A 14,365-nucleotide genomic window follows, 5' to 3' on the forward strand; every position below is an offset into this window, starting at 1 on the left:
GACTGCTTTGCGCCATCCCACAGCTCATGGCCAACTTGCCGCCGGCTTCCGTGCCATTATAACTCTTGATCCTCAGAATCATAACGTTGGACCCCTGAGATGTACGGAAGGGGTAATCCCAATCAGGGACAAATGACGGAGATTGCAAGGATGGTTGTCACAGCGTCACACCCAACAGGGCCGAATATCCAAACCTTAGCTTGTTCTCCGATCTCCGTGCCGTGCCGAGTGCCTCCCTTAAGCGCCCTTTGAAGTATGATAATGCCGAGCACTCATCCGCCTATACGGCCCATGTGAACCCCGGATTGTGTTCAAGCTTGACCCTGAATGTATGAAATGTCATGATGATTGGGCCTTTTAGGTCTTTGATTCAGTTGGTGTAGCGCGTTACACTTTTCCGAGCCGCGGCTCGTTAACCTCCAGCTCGCAGTTGTGAGTTCTCAGGTCGCAGCCGCAGTAAGACAGGGCAGATTGCCGCTTCAAATGACGGATTTAGTTATTCCAAGGTCGTTGTCATCGTGTCCGGTTCGGGTCAAGCAAGTATGACAAAGGTCCAGGCTGGCTCCAACCTTGTACAACACCTTAGGATGTCATCGTCCGTTCATCAGATGGACTCAAGCTCACTCTTCCACCCTCCCTACTGTCCCTTGACCTTTTGCCTCGGAGGATACCCCGATCCCCGGAGACCAAGATTTCACCCTGGGCTTGGGTATTATACCAGTTACAGGATAACAGGATAACGCTACTAGTGCCAAGACGAGACACCTGGATCTCTCCAAACCCCTCATCCCATTCTATTCAACTCTGTAGGTACCTCGCCCTCACCCCCGGCCACCCCGCCCCCCCTGCCGTCTCCACAGCAACCAGTCAACCTTCAATGCCGCTCATACCGCCCATTTCCTCTCCCACCCGCCTTCCCCCACCCCACGCGCTTCCCATAAATCACTCATCTTGACAGTTTATCGTTTTTCCCTCCTCATCCTTCCTCATTACCTCACACGTAAACACCTACACACACCCACACCCAGAAACCACCTACCACAATGAAGGCTGCCTACCTCCTCGCCCTCCTCCCCGCCATTGCGGCCATGCCCTCGGTACGTACCAACCTCCCTCGGGAGCCTGCCTGTGCACCTCATCGAGCAGGCCTTCCGTCATCACAGCGTCGTTTGTAACCCAGCACTGACGCCCAGAACTCCAAGCTCACCAAGCGCCAGTCCGACTGCCTCTCGTCGTGCGAGAGCAAGGGCTGTGGTGAGATCTACAGCTGCATCTGGAACTGCTCGGACGTGAGTGCGCCCTCCTTTGCCTTGCCTCCATAAGCAGACGCTTTTCCACCCAGTCACCCCACCATCATTCCTCCGTTTCTACACATTGCCAACATGTGTGAGGCAATTGGGTGTCGGCTGTCGTAGGCCCTGCTGCTCACGTTTTCCACTTGTCGATCACGTCCTCTATCGGTCAAACAGACGCTGACTCGCAGGGTTCCCACTGGGAGGAGATTGTCAAATCTGCCGATGCCAAGTGCGGTGTCGGCTCCGGCGGCTCGGAGTCGTCGTGGGCTCCTCACGGCAACACTACCAACACGCCTCCTGAAGCCAACAACGGCGGTGCCGGCCAGAACGGTGGTGCCTCCGCCGGCGCTTCGGGTGGTGCCGCTGCCTCGGGTGGTGCTGGTGCTTCTGGTGCCGGTGCGGGCGGTGCGGGCGCTACTGGTGCTGCCGGTGCCAACGGTACCCCCGCCGCCTCCGGTGCCCCTGGCGCTGCCTCTGACGCTGCCTCGGGTGCTGCTTCTGGTGCTGCCGGCGCTGCTTCCGGCGCCGCTTCTGGTGCTGCTGGTGCTGCATCCGGCGCCGCCTCTGGTGCTGCTGGCGCTGCTTCCGGCGCCGCCTCTGGTGCCGCTTCGGCTGCTTCCGGCGCTGCTTCCGGCGCCGCTTCGGCTGCCTCGGGCGCTGCCTCCGCTGCGTCGTCTGTTGCCGCTGGCGCCTCGTCCGTCGCCTCGTCTGTCGCCTCGGCCGCCAACTCGGCTATCAGCTCGCTCGGTGCCGGGGCCTCATCGGTTGCCAACCCCACGGCTTCGGCGCCCGCCACGACGACTCCTGTGTCTGGTGCGCTCGTCAAGGCCGCTCCGGCCGGCCTCGCCATCGCCGCGGCTGCTGCCGGCGCTGCCCTCCTCTTCTAAACGCGTCGCGTTGTAGCTTCGGACGGTTTCCTAACCGTTCCACACAATAGACTTCCTTCGCGTTCTATACACGCATACGACTCGTAACGTTAATTCCCTCCATTGAATGCAGTCGGTACTTTGTTCTTGCTTGGATCACGTAGAGCATCGTGAAGGTGCACCTCATGTCTTGGTTTCATGCTCCAACCTCTTCACGCCTTCCCAGTCCTGCGCGCCCTCGCAGTCCTCCGTTGCACCACGCCTCTGATGATTTGAAGAGGTTAGACCAACATCCACCTCGCCCCCGCCGCAATCTGTCTTATTGGTTGATGTTGAGGTACCTACATGAAAGCTGGCAGACGGGACAATATTATCCTCTTGATCCGCAGTCGCAACCCCTCAATCGTGGCGTCACGCGTTCCGCCACATTCCATCCACCCCATCAAAAGGTTGCCGCCACTTCGCCACACCACGTACCCACCCCTTTACTCACAATCCATCCATCCACCATCACCATGCAACTCTTCTCAACATGGACAACGCCACACATAACCGCCACAAAGCTACAGGGTTAAGAGAATTGGACGCTTCGGAAGGGCAAGGCACTGGTCGCGTCTCCATTCAAAGGCAACGTATCCCAACCTGCTCCGTGGCCTGTGTGGAATGAAATCGGCAGATTGGCAGATCGGCCGCTCTGTCGCCAACCTGTGGAGGCTGATCTAGTACCTGGAAGTGCACACCCTTCACATCTTCTGAGCGCATTGGCCTGATCCTCATCCTGATCCTGATACCTTGCTCGGGGATTCATTCCTCTGAGCTGACAAATTCTCATTCAATCACTCATACCATCTTACTTGCCTTGGCCGCGTCGCCGGTTTACTCGCCGATCTTCAGAGTCAGCTCAGTCGCACGGCTGGCAATCACAAAGCCGCTATGGCCGAGCGAATATAACTCCTCGTTAACGACAGCGACCACTTTCGGACAACGTCAGGGAAATTGTGCAAGTATGCTAGTTAGAGATGGGAAACGTTTTATCGGAAGATGGTTTGTGTCGTCTTCTCGATCATCATCAACACTCTGACCATCTGTTCATCGTCCCCTACGGCTTGCTCTCATCCAAATGCTCCTGCTACACTTACAACCCTACCTGCCGGCAGACCTGTGCTCTGAGTTCGAGGCGTACTTGTCCCACTCCTACACGACCGCAGTACTCCAGCGTCTGAAACCGTATGCTCTTCATCAGTTGGTCAGCATTCGGAGAGGAGACGCTTCCAAACGCCTGCCGGATAAGAGGTTGGTATCCGTCAGGACAGGCGGAAGGCGATGCTCAGATATTTACAAGCGTGATTTGTGGTCTCTCACGTGAGGGGGTGACTGGTAGCGTGTCGGTTTGGTAGGGACGAACGCAGAGGCTTGCTCCGAGATCGATGAAGACGTTGGACAGCCGAGCTTGAGGTTCGGCAATCATTTGTTCGTCGGGGAGCGGGAAGATGAAGACTGACTCTCCCTCGCCCCAGATAATCGGTGAGCCAACCCACTGAATCGAGAATGGACTCGGGAACATGATCCGCCAGCCACGACGGCGAAAGTTGGTATCCAGTTGGTCAAACACGTGCCTGCAAACGTAGACGTTCAAGGTAGGAATAATTCGTGTACACCAGAGCCACTGATGCAGATGGAGGTAGTGGCGGATGGTTGATAGCCTGTCGAGATGTTTGAAAACTGGGACGACATCTCGAAACCTCGAGGCATTGAATCGCAAGTCCAAGCCCCTCACGTGGCGGCCAAGTTTCGCCCAGAGGAAGGCCTTTGTTCCGAGCAACGCCAGGAGCACGGACGGTTCGCTGGCGGTGACGTCGAGGTCGAGAATGTGCTAGTACGCCCCTGGATCGATTATGTCATGCGTGGGCGGCGATCCTGAGGTGAGGAAGAGTCGACGGGCAGCGGAGATAGGCCAAATGGGGTGAAAAAAAGAGGCTGTGATATCGTGGAGGGTGGGAGAGGGTAGACGTGACTGTAGATGTGAATCGCGAGAAATCATGGGGGTTATGGAACAAAATGATGTTGTCATGACATGGCATGCGGCCGCTTGTAATCATCATAATACGATGAGCGCAGTGGTGGATTCTCACACCACAAGGCGACTTCCTCCACTCAATCATCACAATGTCATCTCGAGCACCAGTCTTTTCCTCGTCAACATAGTTATACCGCAAGGCCGGTCCTTCGCACACCGCCCGTCAGTCCATGGTCACGATGTAAACAATGCATGTGATACAACTCAGGTTATGCCGGATTCGGACTCTTGTCACTCACAACACACTCCATAACCCCAAGCATGACCTCTGGAACATCAGCCTCTTCTGGATCCACAGGCGTCCACCGCGCCCCGGCCTCGCACGGCATGGCGATGACTACGCCAACGCGCAGAGCCGTTCCTGGATCTGGTACCTCGCCAACGATGGGCTTCTGCATCGTGACGGGTGTCTCCGTCGATGGATCACGCACACGCGGCGGGTCGCGCGAGCGCCGTGGAATCATGTCACGGAATGTATCACGGAGCTCTGCAGTCACGGTCGATAACTGGGGAATCTCCACAGGTGGTGGCGTCCTTGTTGCCGAATGGGGTTCTGGTTCGGGGTCTGGCACGGACACGATCGCCATGGGCTGCCGTTAGTGGGCTGCCGTTTCATCACTTACGACAACGTCCTGCCATGTATCTTCAACCCAACCGTCTTCCCCTTTCCCGCCCTTCTCGACGTCCCAATCTGTGCGGCGGATCTCGTTCTCCCACATAAGCGGCATGGGCCCGAGCTCGGCAACCTTCTTCGGCCCTGGCGGGTAACGGGAGATGAACGGGCTGCGAAAGTTTGGCGGCGGTTCGCCGCGCGCCATTGCCTCTACCACCTGGCGATGGAAGCGTCGACGGACATGGATCGCCCGCCAGAGGAGGCCAATCGCGACGATGCTCAGAAGACAAACCGTCGCGAGGAAGGTGAATAAGTACATCTGCGTTCTGGGGTTAATGGCGCACCAAAGGAGGGAATGGAAAGAGGCCGGTGACTCACGATGTGCCCCTGTTGGTGTCGGGGGTTGGTGGGCCGTTGCCACCGCTGAGGGGCGGTCGGCTTGGGGTCGGCCGCACGCTCGACACACTGATAAAGCCATCGTCGGTGCGCGACGGCGCTGATGTATCCTGCACGGGGAACACCAAGGAGTTCATTACGGCGAGTACGACTTGGAACGATTGAGGTGATGAGAGCGGTGCGGAGGCGACTGGTAGGCCTTGAGGAAGGTGATGGGGTACCGGTACGGTGGCCGGGTTTGGATGAATCAATCGACTGCGGCGGACGGCGCCCGGCCCGGCGCCACAGGTGGAGCTTGGCTCGGCTTGCCTGAAAGGGTTGGCTAGTATTCAGCTATGAGTCGGAAGTGCAAGCTGGACAATATGCACTGGAGTGAGTTGGCGATGTGTAGATGTCTAGTGTGTTGTTGAGCCGACTCATGTCTGCGGTCTGCGACAGGTGAGTGTGGACGGGAATGCGTGGGCCGCATGGGTCGTGCCATTGCTTGGGATGATCCGCGGCGGCAACTCCCATTACAATACATGACGCCTCAAAATGCGGCGCAGGCCGAGACCTTTCAAGGCAGTGAGTATCCCTTTTCCCATGTGGAACCAAAGGTTCAGATCGTTCAGAACTGGTGCGTGTGGTGCAGAGCAGACTAACCAAATGCACGCGGACCAGGCGGGGCCGGATATCTCAAGCCGAAGAGCCTGCCATGATGGCGGCAAGTTGGGAAATCGTACGCTCAAGAACCATAAGACCATAGAATTCAGAAGCCGGATCTTGGAACTGACCATCACCCTCATCGGTAATGTTCGTGCCCACCGGCCCACTTCGGGTCTCACCTGGCAATAATATGCATGTTCCCTATACGGTCTGGCATCACTCACTGTTGCTTTGGCCATGATCATCAAGCAGGACCCCAGATTCACCATGCACCATGCAGCCAGCGCCACCGGTGGCTTCCAATGTCGATTAACGATCGATCAAATCCGGCTTGATTGCCAGTTACATCATCCCGCTCTACATCCAACCACGTGGACGGAGTTGACTGATCTCCGTGGCCTTTACGCTGAACTGAACAAGAAGTGTCGCGAGCCGAACTTTCTCTCCTCTGACAACAAACATGCCCACGCTCGGCCCCTCGCTGCTCTTTGCAGCCGGCCTCACCCTCGGCATTGCCGGCGGGTACTTTGGGGGTCGCGACAAGAAGGTCGCCCCTGCCTACCCGGTCGGAACGCCACTCCCAGCACCTCCCGAGGGCGGACAGGAGTTGCAGCGCCTGCCTATCCCGACGTCCGCTGGGCCGGTTGTGTTGGCGGGTGGATACCCTGGTATGTTCTGAATGTGGTGAATCTGACGCAAGGCCCTACGTTCGATGTGATCCGTCGACACGCGTACATTACCGCGTACGACCGCCGTATGCGCCACCCGGCATGGGTATGTCCTTCCCTCCTCTCCTTCCCTCTAACCCCCAAAACGAGATACTAACACTAGACCGCCGAGCATCTCACCGCCGAGTCGCTTCGCCGCACGCCGTCTGGGAACGGCACCAAGCCGGTCCCTCTGGACCAGGCCCGGGCGGCCGACACCGTCCCGGAAAAGGTTGATCGCTCCAAGAGCACGTTCCAGGAGGACGAGAACATCCCCGAGCTCTTCCGCTCCAAGCTCTCTGACTGTGAGCTTAGAAAGGCTTGTGATTATCTGACAGGCAGACTTCCGCAGCGGCTACGACCGCGGTCACATGTGTGTCCAGCTGTTGCAAGCTCGGAATGAGCTGACCCCAGGGTGCCCGCGGCCGATGCCAAGATCTCGCAGACGGCCATGAACGAGACGTTCTTCCTGACCAACATTGCGCCGCAGGTTGGCGAGGGATTCAACCGCCACTGTGAGTGCGCGCCACAGCTCTGCTGACGGCAGACTGGGCCTACGTCGAGGACTTCTGCCGCCGCCTGACCACCAACTTTGAGGACGTCTACGTGTTTACGTGAGCTATTATATGCGCGCCCCTAGCTCACGACAGCATCCCGCTCTACCTTCCCACCCGTGGCGCCGACGGCAAGTGGCGTGTGGTGAGTTGATCTTCGCCTGCTGCTACCAGCTCACACAGACCTATGAGGTGATTGGCGAGACGCCCTCCGTTTCCGTCCCAACGCACTTCGCCAAGGTTGTCCTCGCGTCGCGCCCCGACTTCGGGTTCCCCCAGAAGCCCAACGCGTCGAACAAGGAGGTTACCTCTCCCAGCACCGTCAAGGAGCTCGCGATGGGCGCGTTCATCCTCCCGAACAAGGAGATCCCGGACCAGGCCGATCTCCGAACCTTTATCGCGCCTGGTGAGTTGGAGTCTGATTTCGCTAACTCGCTCAGTTGAGACTGTTGAGCGCGCGGCCGGTCTCCAGCTCTTCAACGAGGACCTCAAGGAAAAGTCGCGCCAGCTTTGTGCGGTCACTCAGTGCTCGGTCGTCGTGCGCCGCTTCGACGACACGCGCAAGGAGTTTGCTAAGAAGAAGTAGCTCCGTATCTAGTCGTCTAACGTCTGGCTCATTTGCCCATCTGTCGAGCATCACATGCATGTAGCATTGCACAATCTAATGTAGTCTGAAGTGTAAGCCGGAATAGCCGCATTTGTTGGGTCCTTGCGTCATTCTAGCGTTGTGCCTGAGCCACACAACGAATGTCTTGGCCCTCTGCCAACATGTCAAACTCGCATCTTGGTCTAGTCAATCGTTCAATCGTCCACACCACCGTTTCCAATGGCTCCCTTCCTCTTTCCATATCCAACGACGGGGTCGGTGACCTTCTCTACCGTCCTACTTGACAGGGGATTGGCATACACGCTCGAGTTGGCTGACGCAACGGTCGCACGCACCAAGCTCCAGCTCGTCCTCAAAGCGGCTGCCGCTGGGGATCAAGGCACGTCGGCGCTCGCCATCCTCGAGGCAGTGCAGGTCTACCTTCCCCATCTGCGTGGTATCATCGCATGTCTCGACACCGATGACCTCTTATTCAAGGGTGACCCCGTCTTCCCCTGGGCGTCGAGTCTGACGCGATATACAGCCTCCGCCCCTCTCCTTCCCTTCCCCTCGATCCACGCCGAGCACCACTTCGTACTCCTAGTCTACACCATCGCACTGTGTAACTATGCAGCGAGCATCCTCTCCTCGCTCCCGATATTCGAGTCGACCGGGCGCGGCGTGCCTGCCCTCAGCACCGAGGACGAGAAGAAGACGACAGCCGCGCTCTCCCGCGCTGTCGACCTTCTCTCGCAGGCCTCGGGCGTGGCAGATTGGGCTGCGACAAACGTGGCCCCTCAGCTCGAGGAGGGCCGCAGGGCCACCGGTGGCCGCGTGGGAAAGGGCTACAAGTGGCCGGTCGAGACAGGGCCTGAGGGTTTCCGCGGCCTCTCAATGTAAGTCTCCCCACTACAAAGCTGACGGCAGGATCCTCCTCGCTGACGCGCACGTCACGGCAATCCGCAAGCTCCTCCTCCCCGTGCTGGGACACGCGCTCTTTGCTCCCCCAGGCCCGCCCCTCCCACCCAAGCACGCCTCCCCCAGTCTCCTGGGCAAACTCTACCTCCACGTCGCGAGCCTGTACTCTCAAGCCTCGGCACTGTTTGCGGTACACGACGTGCCAGCCGTCAAGGCAAAACTCTTCGCACGCGACCGCCTCCCCAACGACCCTGACGCGGCAGAGAGCGACATCATCCCCGACCTCAAGCGCTACCTGCGGAAGGAGGCGCTCTTGTCTTCAGCGCTGGCGTATAAGTGGTTGGGAGTCGATGTGGGGGAAAACGGCAAGGGCAACTGCGTCGGAGAGGCGATTGCGTGGATCTCGGAGGCAAGGGAACGCCTGGCCCAGCTCGAGGACGGCAAGGTCGAGGCCAAGTTGAAGGGTCTTAGTATTGGCCGTAGCGCCGAGCGCAGGAAAGAGGCTCGCAAGATGCGGCAGGGAAGGATCGAGCGCGAGACTGCAGATGCGGACGCGTGGATCAGCTCGTACAAGAAGATGAACGATACGGTAGGTCGCGGAGTGCGCTTGCGTGGCGACAGCGCTGGACTCAACTGATAGCAGGTCGCGTTCCAGCCCATCCCACCGGCCACGAGCCTCGTCGCACCTCCCGGCCGACCCATCTTCACAGCTAAGGCGTTCTCACCACCCGACGCCAAGCTCACCCCGCTCGTCCGGGACGAGGGTTCCGACCCAGAACGGCGAGACGACCCGTCCTCTCCTCGCGAGGCGGAGTACGCGGGCAAGGGAAATTACTTCTAGCATGTGCGAACGGTCGCCAGCTAGCGAGTTCACGAGCACGCGAGGGGCGACGTGAGGGAGTAATTGGTGTGATGGGGAAGTGAGAGAGAGGGAGAAGGCGCATGAGGGCCGCTCGAGGCTGGGTGATGTCAGAAGTGTGGAGAGGATTTGGAGCGGACAAGAGATCCTGCTGGCGGACGCGTGGTGCAATTTGACTACTGTGCTTATGGTCTGAGGCGCTTCTTCACGACAGCGTGACTTCCTTGGTGTACTTGCCCAACAGCGGCTCTATCAAGTTCGCTGAGTCTGCTCCCTCAACGCGAGTGAACAGGATGCCCGCCGATGAATGGATGTTTGTACATGTTTCTACTCCATACTTTTACTCCGGTTATAATTCTACCCCGTGCCGTCTAACCTGACGTCCTTGGGCACAACGTCGTGCATCCTGTTCCCCATCGCTGGCGGAGGATCGACGCCAATCCAATGCCACTCCCCGCCCTCGCCGACCCACGCGCCTCCGTCACACGACCAGCTCCTCATGACGCTAACAGAGTCCTCGCGTGCTCCGCGCATCGCTTCGACCTCGCTCTCGCTCAGTTCATGGCTGGGCACACGAAGCACCATAAAGTCGCGCGCAGCGACTGCGAGCTTGATGAGGTGCGGCTCGGGGCCCTGTAGCGCGTGATCGTGGCAGTTCGGGCCGTTCCAGATTGCGCTGATCTGGTTGACGAGACTCTGGATGATGACGCGCAGGTGAAGTTCCGAGGTGTTGAGCGGCAACGCCTTGACACCCACAAACTCGGCCGCAGGTACGGGATAGGGGTACGGGCTCATTGGCCCCAACAGCGCGGGGAAGGGCTCGTTTGTCGCGAAGCGCGGCGAGGGGAACATGGCAGAGAAGTGGTTGACTGCCACGCGGCGCGCATTGATGGCGTACGCAAACTCGCCGACCTCGTCAGGCGTGGCGTGGCCGCGCGAGCGCGCCTTGACGCGAGTCGCATCGCGCTTGTCGGCGAACGCCTCGACCGCCTTGACAGCCGAACTCGTTGTCTGGTGGTTGCCGTGGAAGATCCACGGCTCGCGCACAACGCCGCGATCTTTGGCTGCCTGGTCAAACTCCTTGCTCCGCTTCGCCTCTAAGCTCTGTTCTAGGCCGCTCGCGCGCACCGCGCGCCCACGGTCGCCCTTACCGACGCTCTCGGGAATTGCGGCATTTGTGCACTCATGCACGAGTAGAGATGCGTCATGGCACATACGTTGCAGCGCCTCGTTAGGTGTACCGCCTGCGCAGTCCCCGAAGATGACGAGCTTGCGCCCTGGCTCGCCTGTCGGTTCGGGAGGGTGTATCACCTCGCCAGAAGGCAGCGTCAGTGGTGGTGGTGGCGGGAGCGAGCTGAGATGGCTCAGAAGCGACAGCGGGTGCCGAACAGGTGGGTCCTGTGCCGCGAGCTCCTTTGCATTAGCTTGCAGGAGAGGGATCAAGCGTGCCGTGTCCAGAGGCTTGCGAGATGCTGGCTCCTGTAGGACATAGCCAATAGAGGGTACTGACGTCAGTGGTGCAAGTCGGGTTGGGCCACGCTCACCTCGATGCACTAGGGGCCCAGCGCTGACCATCCAGCCCTTGGTGCCCTTGGTCGAGCGCTCGTCCACGATCATCTCCCAAACGCCCTCCTCGTTGGCGAGTACGTCGCGGCCCACCGCTTCGTTAACGTGCAGCTCCGACTCGGAGCACCCGGCGCCCTTCTCCGCGCCAGGCGGCACGAGCTCGTGCACGGCGTACGCGCCGGAGAGGGTGGCCTTCGTGAGGCGTAGCGTGGTGCGGATGAGCTCGCGCAGCCCAACCGGTCCGTAGATGTTGATATCCGCCTGCTATCAGATCACGTCTGCCCAAGTCAGCTCACCTTCTTGGCCGTCCCAGCCGCCCGCAGGCGCTCAAGCCCCGCCTCGGACTGCCCCACTCCACTCATAATGACCGCCATGATGGCCACGATACCCAGGACATGGTCTGCGTGCATGTGCGTCACGAAAAGGCGCGAGATGTTGACCATGCGCAGCGCGCTCTGATGCAGGCGGTTGTTGGTGCCATCAGCGGCGTCGAAGACTGGCATCAGCTGGGCTTTCCAAGGGGCGCACGCCAGGTGTTGTTCCCAAAGTCGACCGCGAGCGACGAGCATTGACGAGACGATATGGGGCCTCCGCCTAGCGTCAGATTTCACAACAAGTGGCAGACGTACCACTACAAGTTCCCAGCTGCGGTCAGCTACCTCCCTTCACTGGACCAAACACCAAAGTGGACTCACAAAGTGCACGGACACTGGGTGTGGCGCCTTCCTGGTTGCGACAGTTGGCGGTGTACAGCGCCCGCCGTTCTCCGCTACCTCAGACATTGTCAAGACGAGAAGTGGCGAATGATGAGAAAGGTGATGGTCATCACCAGAGTTGAAGTGAGGTCACGGTGAATGATAAAACGACGGCATTCGGCTGAGCCGACTCGTTTCCGACTTAGGCAGACTAACAGCAGTCTAAACAGTGTGACTGTGGGGTCTCCGACCCGATCTCCGAATGAATCCACGTGACTGTCGCATGTCAATAATATTAATTTTGATGAATTATTTCTCTGGAATTTGTCCGGTTAGTGTTGAACATCCAAGAATTCTCGATCCCAAGGTTGCTCGCTCAAGTCGGCCTCGGAGGTAACCTGCAACATCCATCCTCCATCAACGACGCTGCTGGACTCTTGACCCTAAAACGAGTTAGCGACTCGGAACCCACTCGACCCGACCGTCCCCACTATCCCCACCCACCGACCACTTCGACACTCGCGCGATGTCCGGCTCACTCACCCACATCCTCCTTGAGGGCGCCTCTGGCTATGCCATCTTCAACGTCAAGCTCCAGGAGGAGATTGCCGCGCGGTCCAAGCAGCTCCAGGACTCGATCAATGACTGGAACACGTTCAACCGCATGGTCGAGCTCGCCTCGTTCTTCCCCTTCACCAGCGCCGCGCAGGCGCTCGAGAACGCCAACGACGTTTCGGAGGGTGTGCTCAACCCCCACCTGAAGAGCCTCCTCGCCATGGTCATCCCCAGCTCTGGCTCCAAGGGTAACAAATCCCAGGCTGGTGTGCTCCTCGGAGTCTCGGAGCGTGGCCTCGCCGGTGCGATCCAGGGTGAGACTGGCATCCTCTGCGACACCTCGGAGCGTGCTCTCGAGCTCATCCGTGGCGTCCGTCTCTACCAGGACAAGTTCCTCGCCAAGGAGGGTCTTGAGAAGGGTGACATTACCCAGGCCCAGCTCGGTCTCGGCCACTCGTACTCGCGCGGCAAGGTCAAGGTGAGAACCCCATGTGGAGCTAGTGACTCACCCCCAAGTTCAACGTCAACCGCTCGGACAACATGATCATCCAGGCCATCTCGCTCTCGGACCAGCTCGACAAGGACCTCAACACCTTCTCGATGCGTTGCCGCGAGTGGTACGGCTGGCACTTCCCCGAGCTGTACAAGCTTGTCCCCGATGCGCACCAGTACGCCCAACTTGCCGTCCTCATCGGCGACCGCACTCAGCTTAACGAGGACAAGCTCGCCGACATGCAGGAGATCCTCGACGATGACGAGACCCGCGCCCGTAACGTCCTCGATGCGGCCCGCGCCTCCATGGGTTCGGACATTAACGAGATCGACCTCCTCAACATCTCCAACTTTGCCGAGCGTGTCGTCAAGCTCGCCGAGTACCGCAAGAGCCTGCGTCGCTACCTGGTCGAGAAGATGAGCATTGTCGCGCCCAACCTGTCGGCTCTCCTCGGCGAGACCATTGCCGCTCGCCTCATCAGCCACGCCGGTTCGCTCACCAACCTCGCCAAGTACCCCGCCTCGACCGTGCAGATTCTTGGCGCCGAGAAGGCCCTCTTCCGCGCTCTCAAGACCAAGGGCAACACCCCCAAGTACGGTCTCATCTACCACTCGAGCTTCATTTCCCGCGCTGGCTCCAAGTACAAGGGCCGCATCTCGCGTTTCCTCGCGAACAAGTGCTCGATCGCGTGCCGCATCGACTGCTTCTCCGACGTGCCGACCAACAAGTTCGGCGAGGCCCTGCGCGCGCAGGTTGAGGAGCGCCTTGCCTTCTTCGAGACCGGCGTTGCGCCTTCCAAGAACGCCGACGCTATGCAGAAGGCATTGAAGGCGATTGCCGCCGACCTCGGTGATGACGAGGATGACGACGACGACGACGAGGGCGACGTCTCTGCCGCCGACATCGAGGCTGCCGCCAAGCAGGTCGAGAAGGATCAGGTGTCTGCCGCCAAGGCCCGTGGACCAATGGACCCCGAGCTCGCCCAGCTGGCGTCGAGCGCTGCCGCGACCCCGTCCAAGAAGGAGAAGAAGGACAAGAAGGACAAGAAGGAGAAGCGCAAGCGCGACGAGGACGAGGACGAGGACGAGGGGCGGAGGAAAAAGGAGAAGAAGGAGAAGAAGGACAAGTCCGACAAGTCCGAGTCCAAGAAGGAGAAGAAGGACAAGTCTGACAAGAAGGACAAGAAGGAAAAGAAGGACAAGAAGGACAAGAAGAAGTCCAAGGACTAATTCCTCCTCTTTGCCTGATTCCGATGTTCGACTGGTCTCCTGGTGGGAGGGGGAGGGGGAATAGATCGCCCGAGTGGAGGCGCTCGGGCTGCGCATGCGCGCTGCTTGTCCACTGCTGTACTACTGGCTTCTTTATCTCATGCATTCGCATAGGACCGCGGGGTTGTGGTTAGGGTGGGTTGTGGGCGGTTGTTGGCTTCTCTGACATTGCATCGCGCTTGGGGCACTCGTACAAACTTTGTGAGCCGTTATTTGATGTGAGCAGCCATAGGAATTGCCGACGATTCGGACGCGGCTTCCTCCCATTCAAT

The 14,365-nt window shown here is 59.2% G+C and overlaps 7 protein-coding genes across 7 annotated transcripts; 5 read left to right on the forward strand and 2 right to left on the reverse strand.

Annotated features, from left to right (window-relative positions):
• Positions 1-1,043: 1,043 nt before the first annotated feature.
• CcaverHIS019_0308400 (uncharacterized protein) lies at positions 1,044-2,182 on the forward strand (the record flags this gene model as incomplete). Its single annotated transcript, XM_060599330.1, has 3 exons — positions 1,044-1,097; positions 1,194-1,289; positions 1,484-2,182. 3 exons carry the CDS (start codon positions 1,044-1,046, stop codon positions 2,180-2,182), a joined length of 849 nt encoding a protein of 282 aa, XP_060456035.1.
• Positions 2,183-4,447: 2,265 nt separating this feature from the next.
• On the reverse strand, positions 4,448-5,384 carry CcaverHIS019_0308410 (uncharacterized protein; the record flags this gene model as incomplete). The annotated part of the gene is made up of 3 exons (XM_060599331.1): positions 4,448-4,828; positions 4,862-5,177; positions 5,230-5,384. 3 exons carry the CDS (start codon positions 5,382-5,384, stop codon positions 4,448-4,450), a joined length of 852 nt encoding a protein of 283 aa, XP_060456036.1.
• Positions 4,500-4,838, forward strand: CcaverHIS019_0308420 (uncharacterized protein; the record flags this gene model as incomplete). The annotated part of the gene is made up of 1 exon (XM_060599332.1): positions 4,500-4,838. The coding sequence occupies one exon, from the start codon at positions 4,500-4,502 to the stop codon at positions 4,836-4,838; it is 339 nt and encodes a 112-aa protein (XP_060456037.1).
• Positions 5,385-6,352: 968 nt separating the features above from the next.
• NUC1 (uncharacterized protein) lies at positions 6,353-7,739 on the forward strand (the record flags this gene model as incomplete). Its single annotated transcript, XM_060599334.1, has 9 exons — positions 6,353-6,560; positions 6,593-6,666; positions 6,724-6,904; positions 6,942-6,972; positions 7,014-7,114; positions 7,147-7,213; positions 7,250-7,298; positions 7,337-7,559; positions 7,594-7,739. 9 exons carry the CDS (start codon positions 6,353-6,355, stop codon positions 7,737-7,739), a joined length of 1,080 nt encoding a protein of 359 aa, XP_060456038.1.
• Positions 7,740-7,979: 240 nt separating this feature from the next.
• CcaverHIS019_0308440 (uncharacterized protein) lies at positions 7,980-9,498 on the forward strand (the record flags this gene model as incomplete). Its single annotated transcript, XM_060599335.1, has 4 exons — positions 7,980-8,238; positions 8,284-8,635; positions 8,667-9,246; positions 9,301-9,498. 4 exons carry the CDS (start codon positions 7,980-7,982, stop codon positions 9,496-9,498), a joined length of 1,389 nt encoding a protein of 462 aa, XP_060456039.1.
• A 375-nt stretch (positions 9,499-9,873) lies between these two features.
• On the reverse strand, positions 9,874-11,864 carry CcaverHIS019_0308450 (uncharacterized protein; the record flags this gene model as incomplete). Its single annotated transcript, XM_060599336.1, has 5 exons — positions 9,874-11,021; positions 11,061-11,343; positions 11,379-11,578; positions 11,712-11,727; positions 11,778-11,864. The coding sequence occupies 5 exons, from the start codon at positions 11,862-11,864 to the stop codon at positions 9,874-9,876; spliced, it is 1,734 nt and encodes a 577-aa protein (XP_060456040.1).
• A 439-nt stretch (positions 11,865-12,303) lies between these two features.
• nop56 (uncharacterized protein) lies at positions 12,304-14,054 on the forward strand (the record flags this gene model as incomplete). The annotated part of the gene is made up of 2 exons (XM_060599337.1): positions 12,304-12,810; positions 12,849-14,054. 2 exons carry the CDS (start codon positions 12,304-12,306, stop codon positions 14,052-14,054), a joined length of 1,713 nt encoding a protein of 570 aa, XP_060456041.1.
• Positions 14,055-14,365: the final 311 nt, after the last annotated feature.

Source organism: Cutaneotrichosporon cavernicola (genome assembly GCF_030864355.1).
Source record: "Cutaneotrichosporon cavernicola HIS019 DNA, chromosome: 3".
NCBI classification, from domain to species: Eukaryota; Fungi; Basidiomycota; class Tremellomycetes; order Trichosporonales; family Trichosporonaceae; genus Cutaneotrichosporon; species Cutaneotrichosporon cavernicola.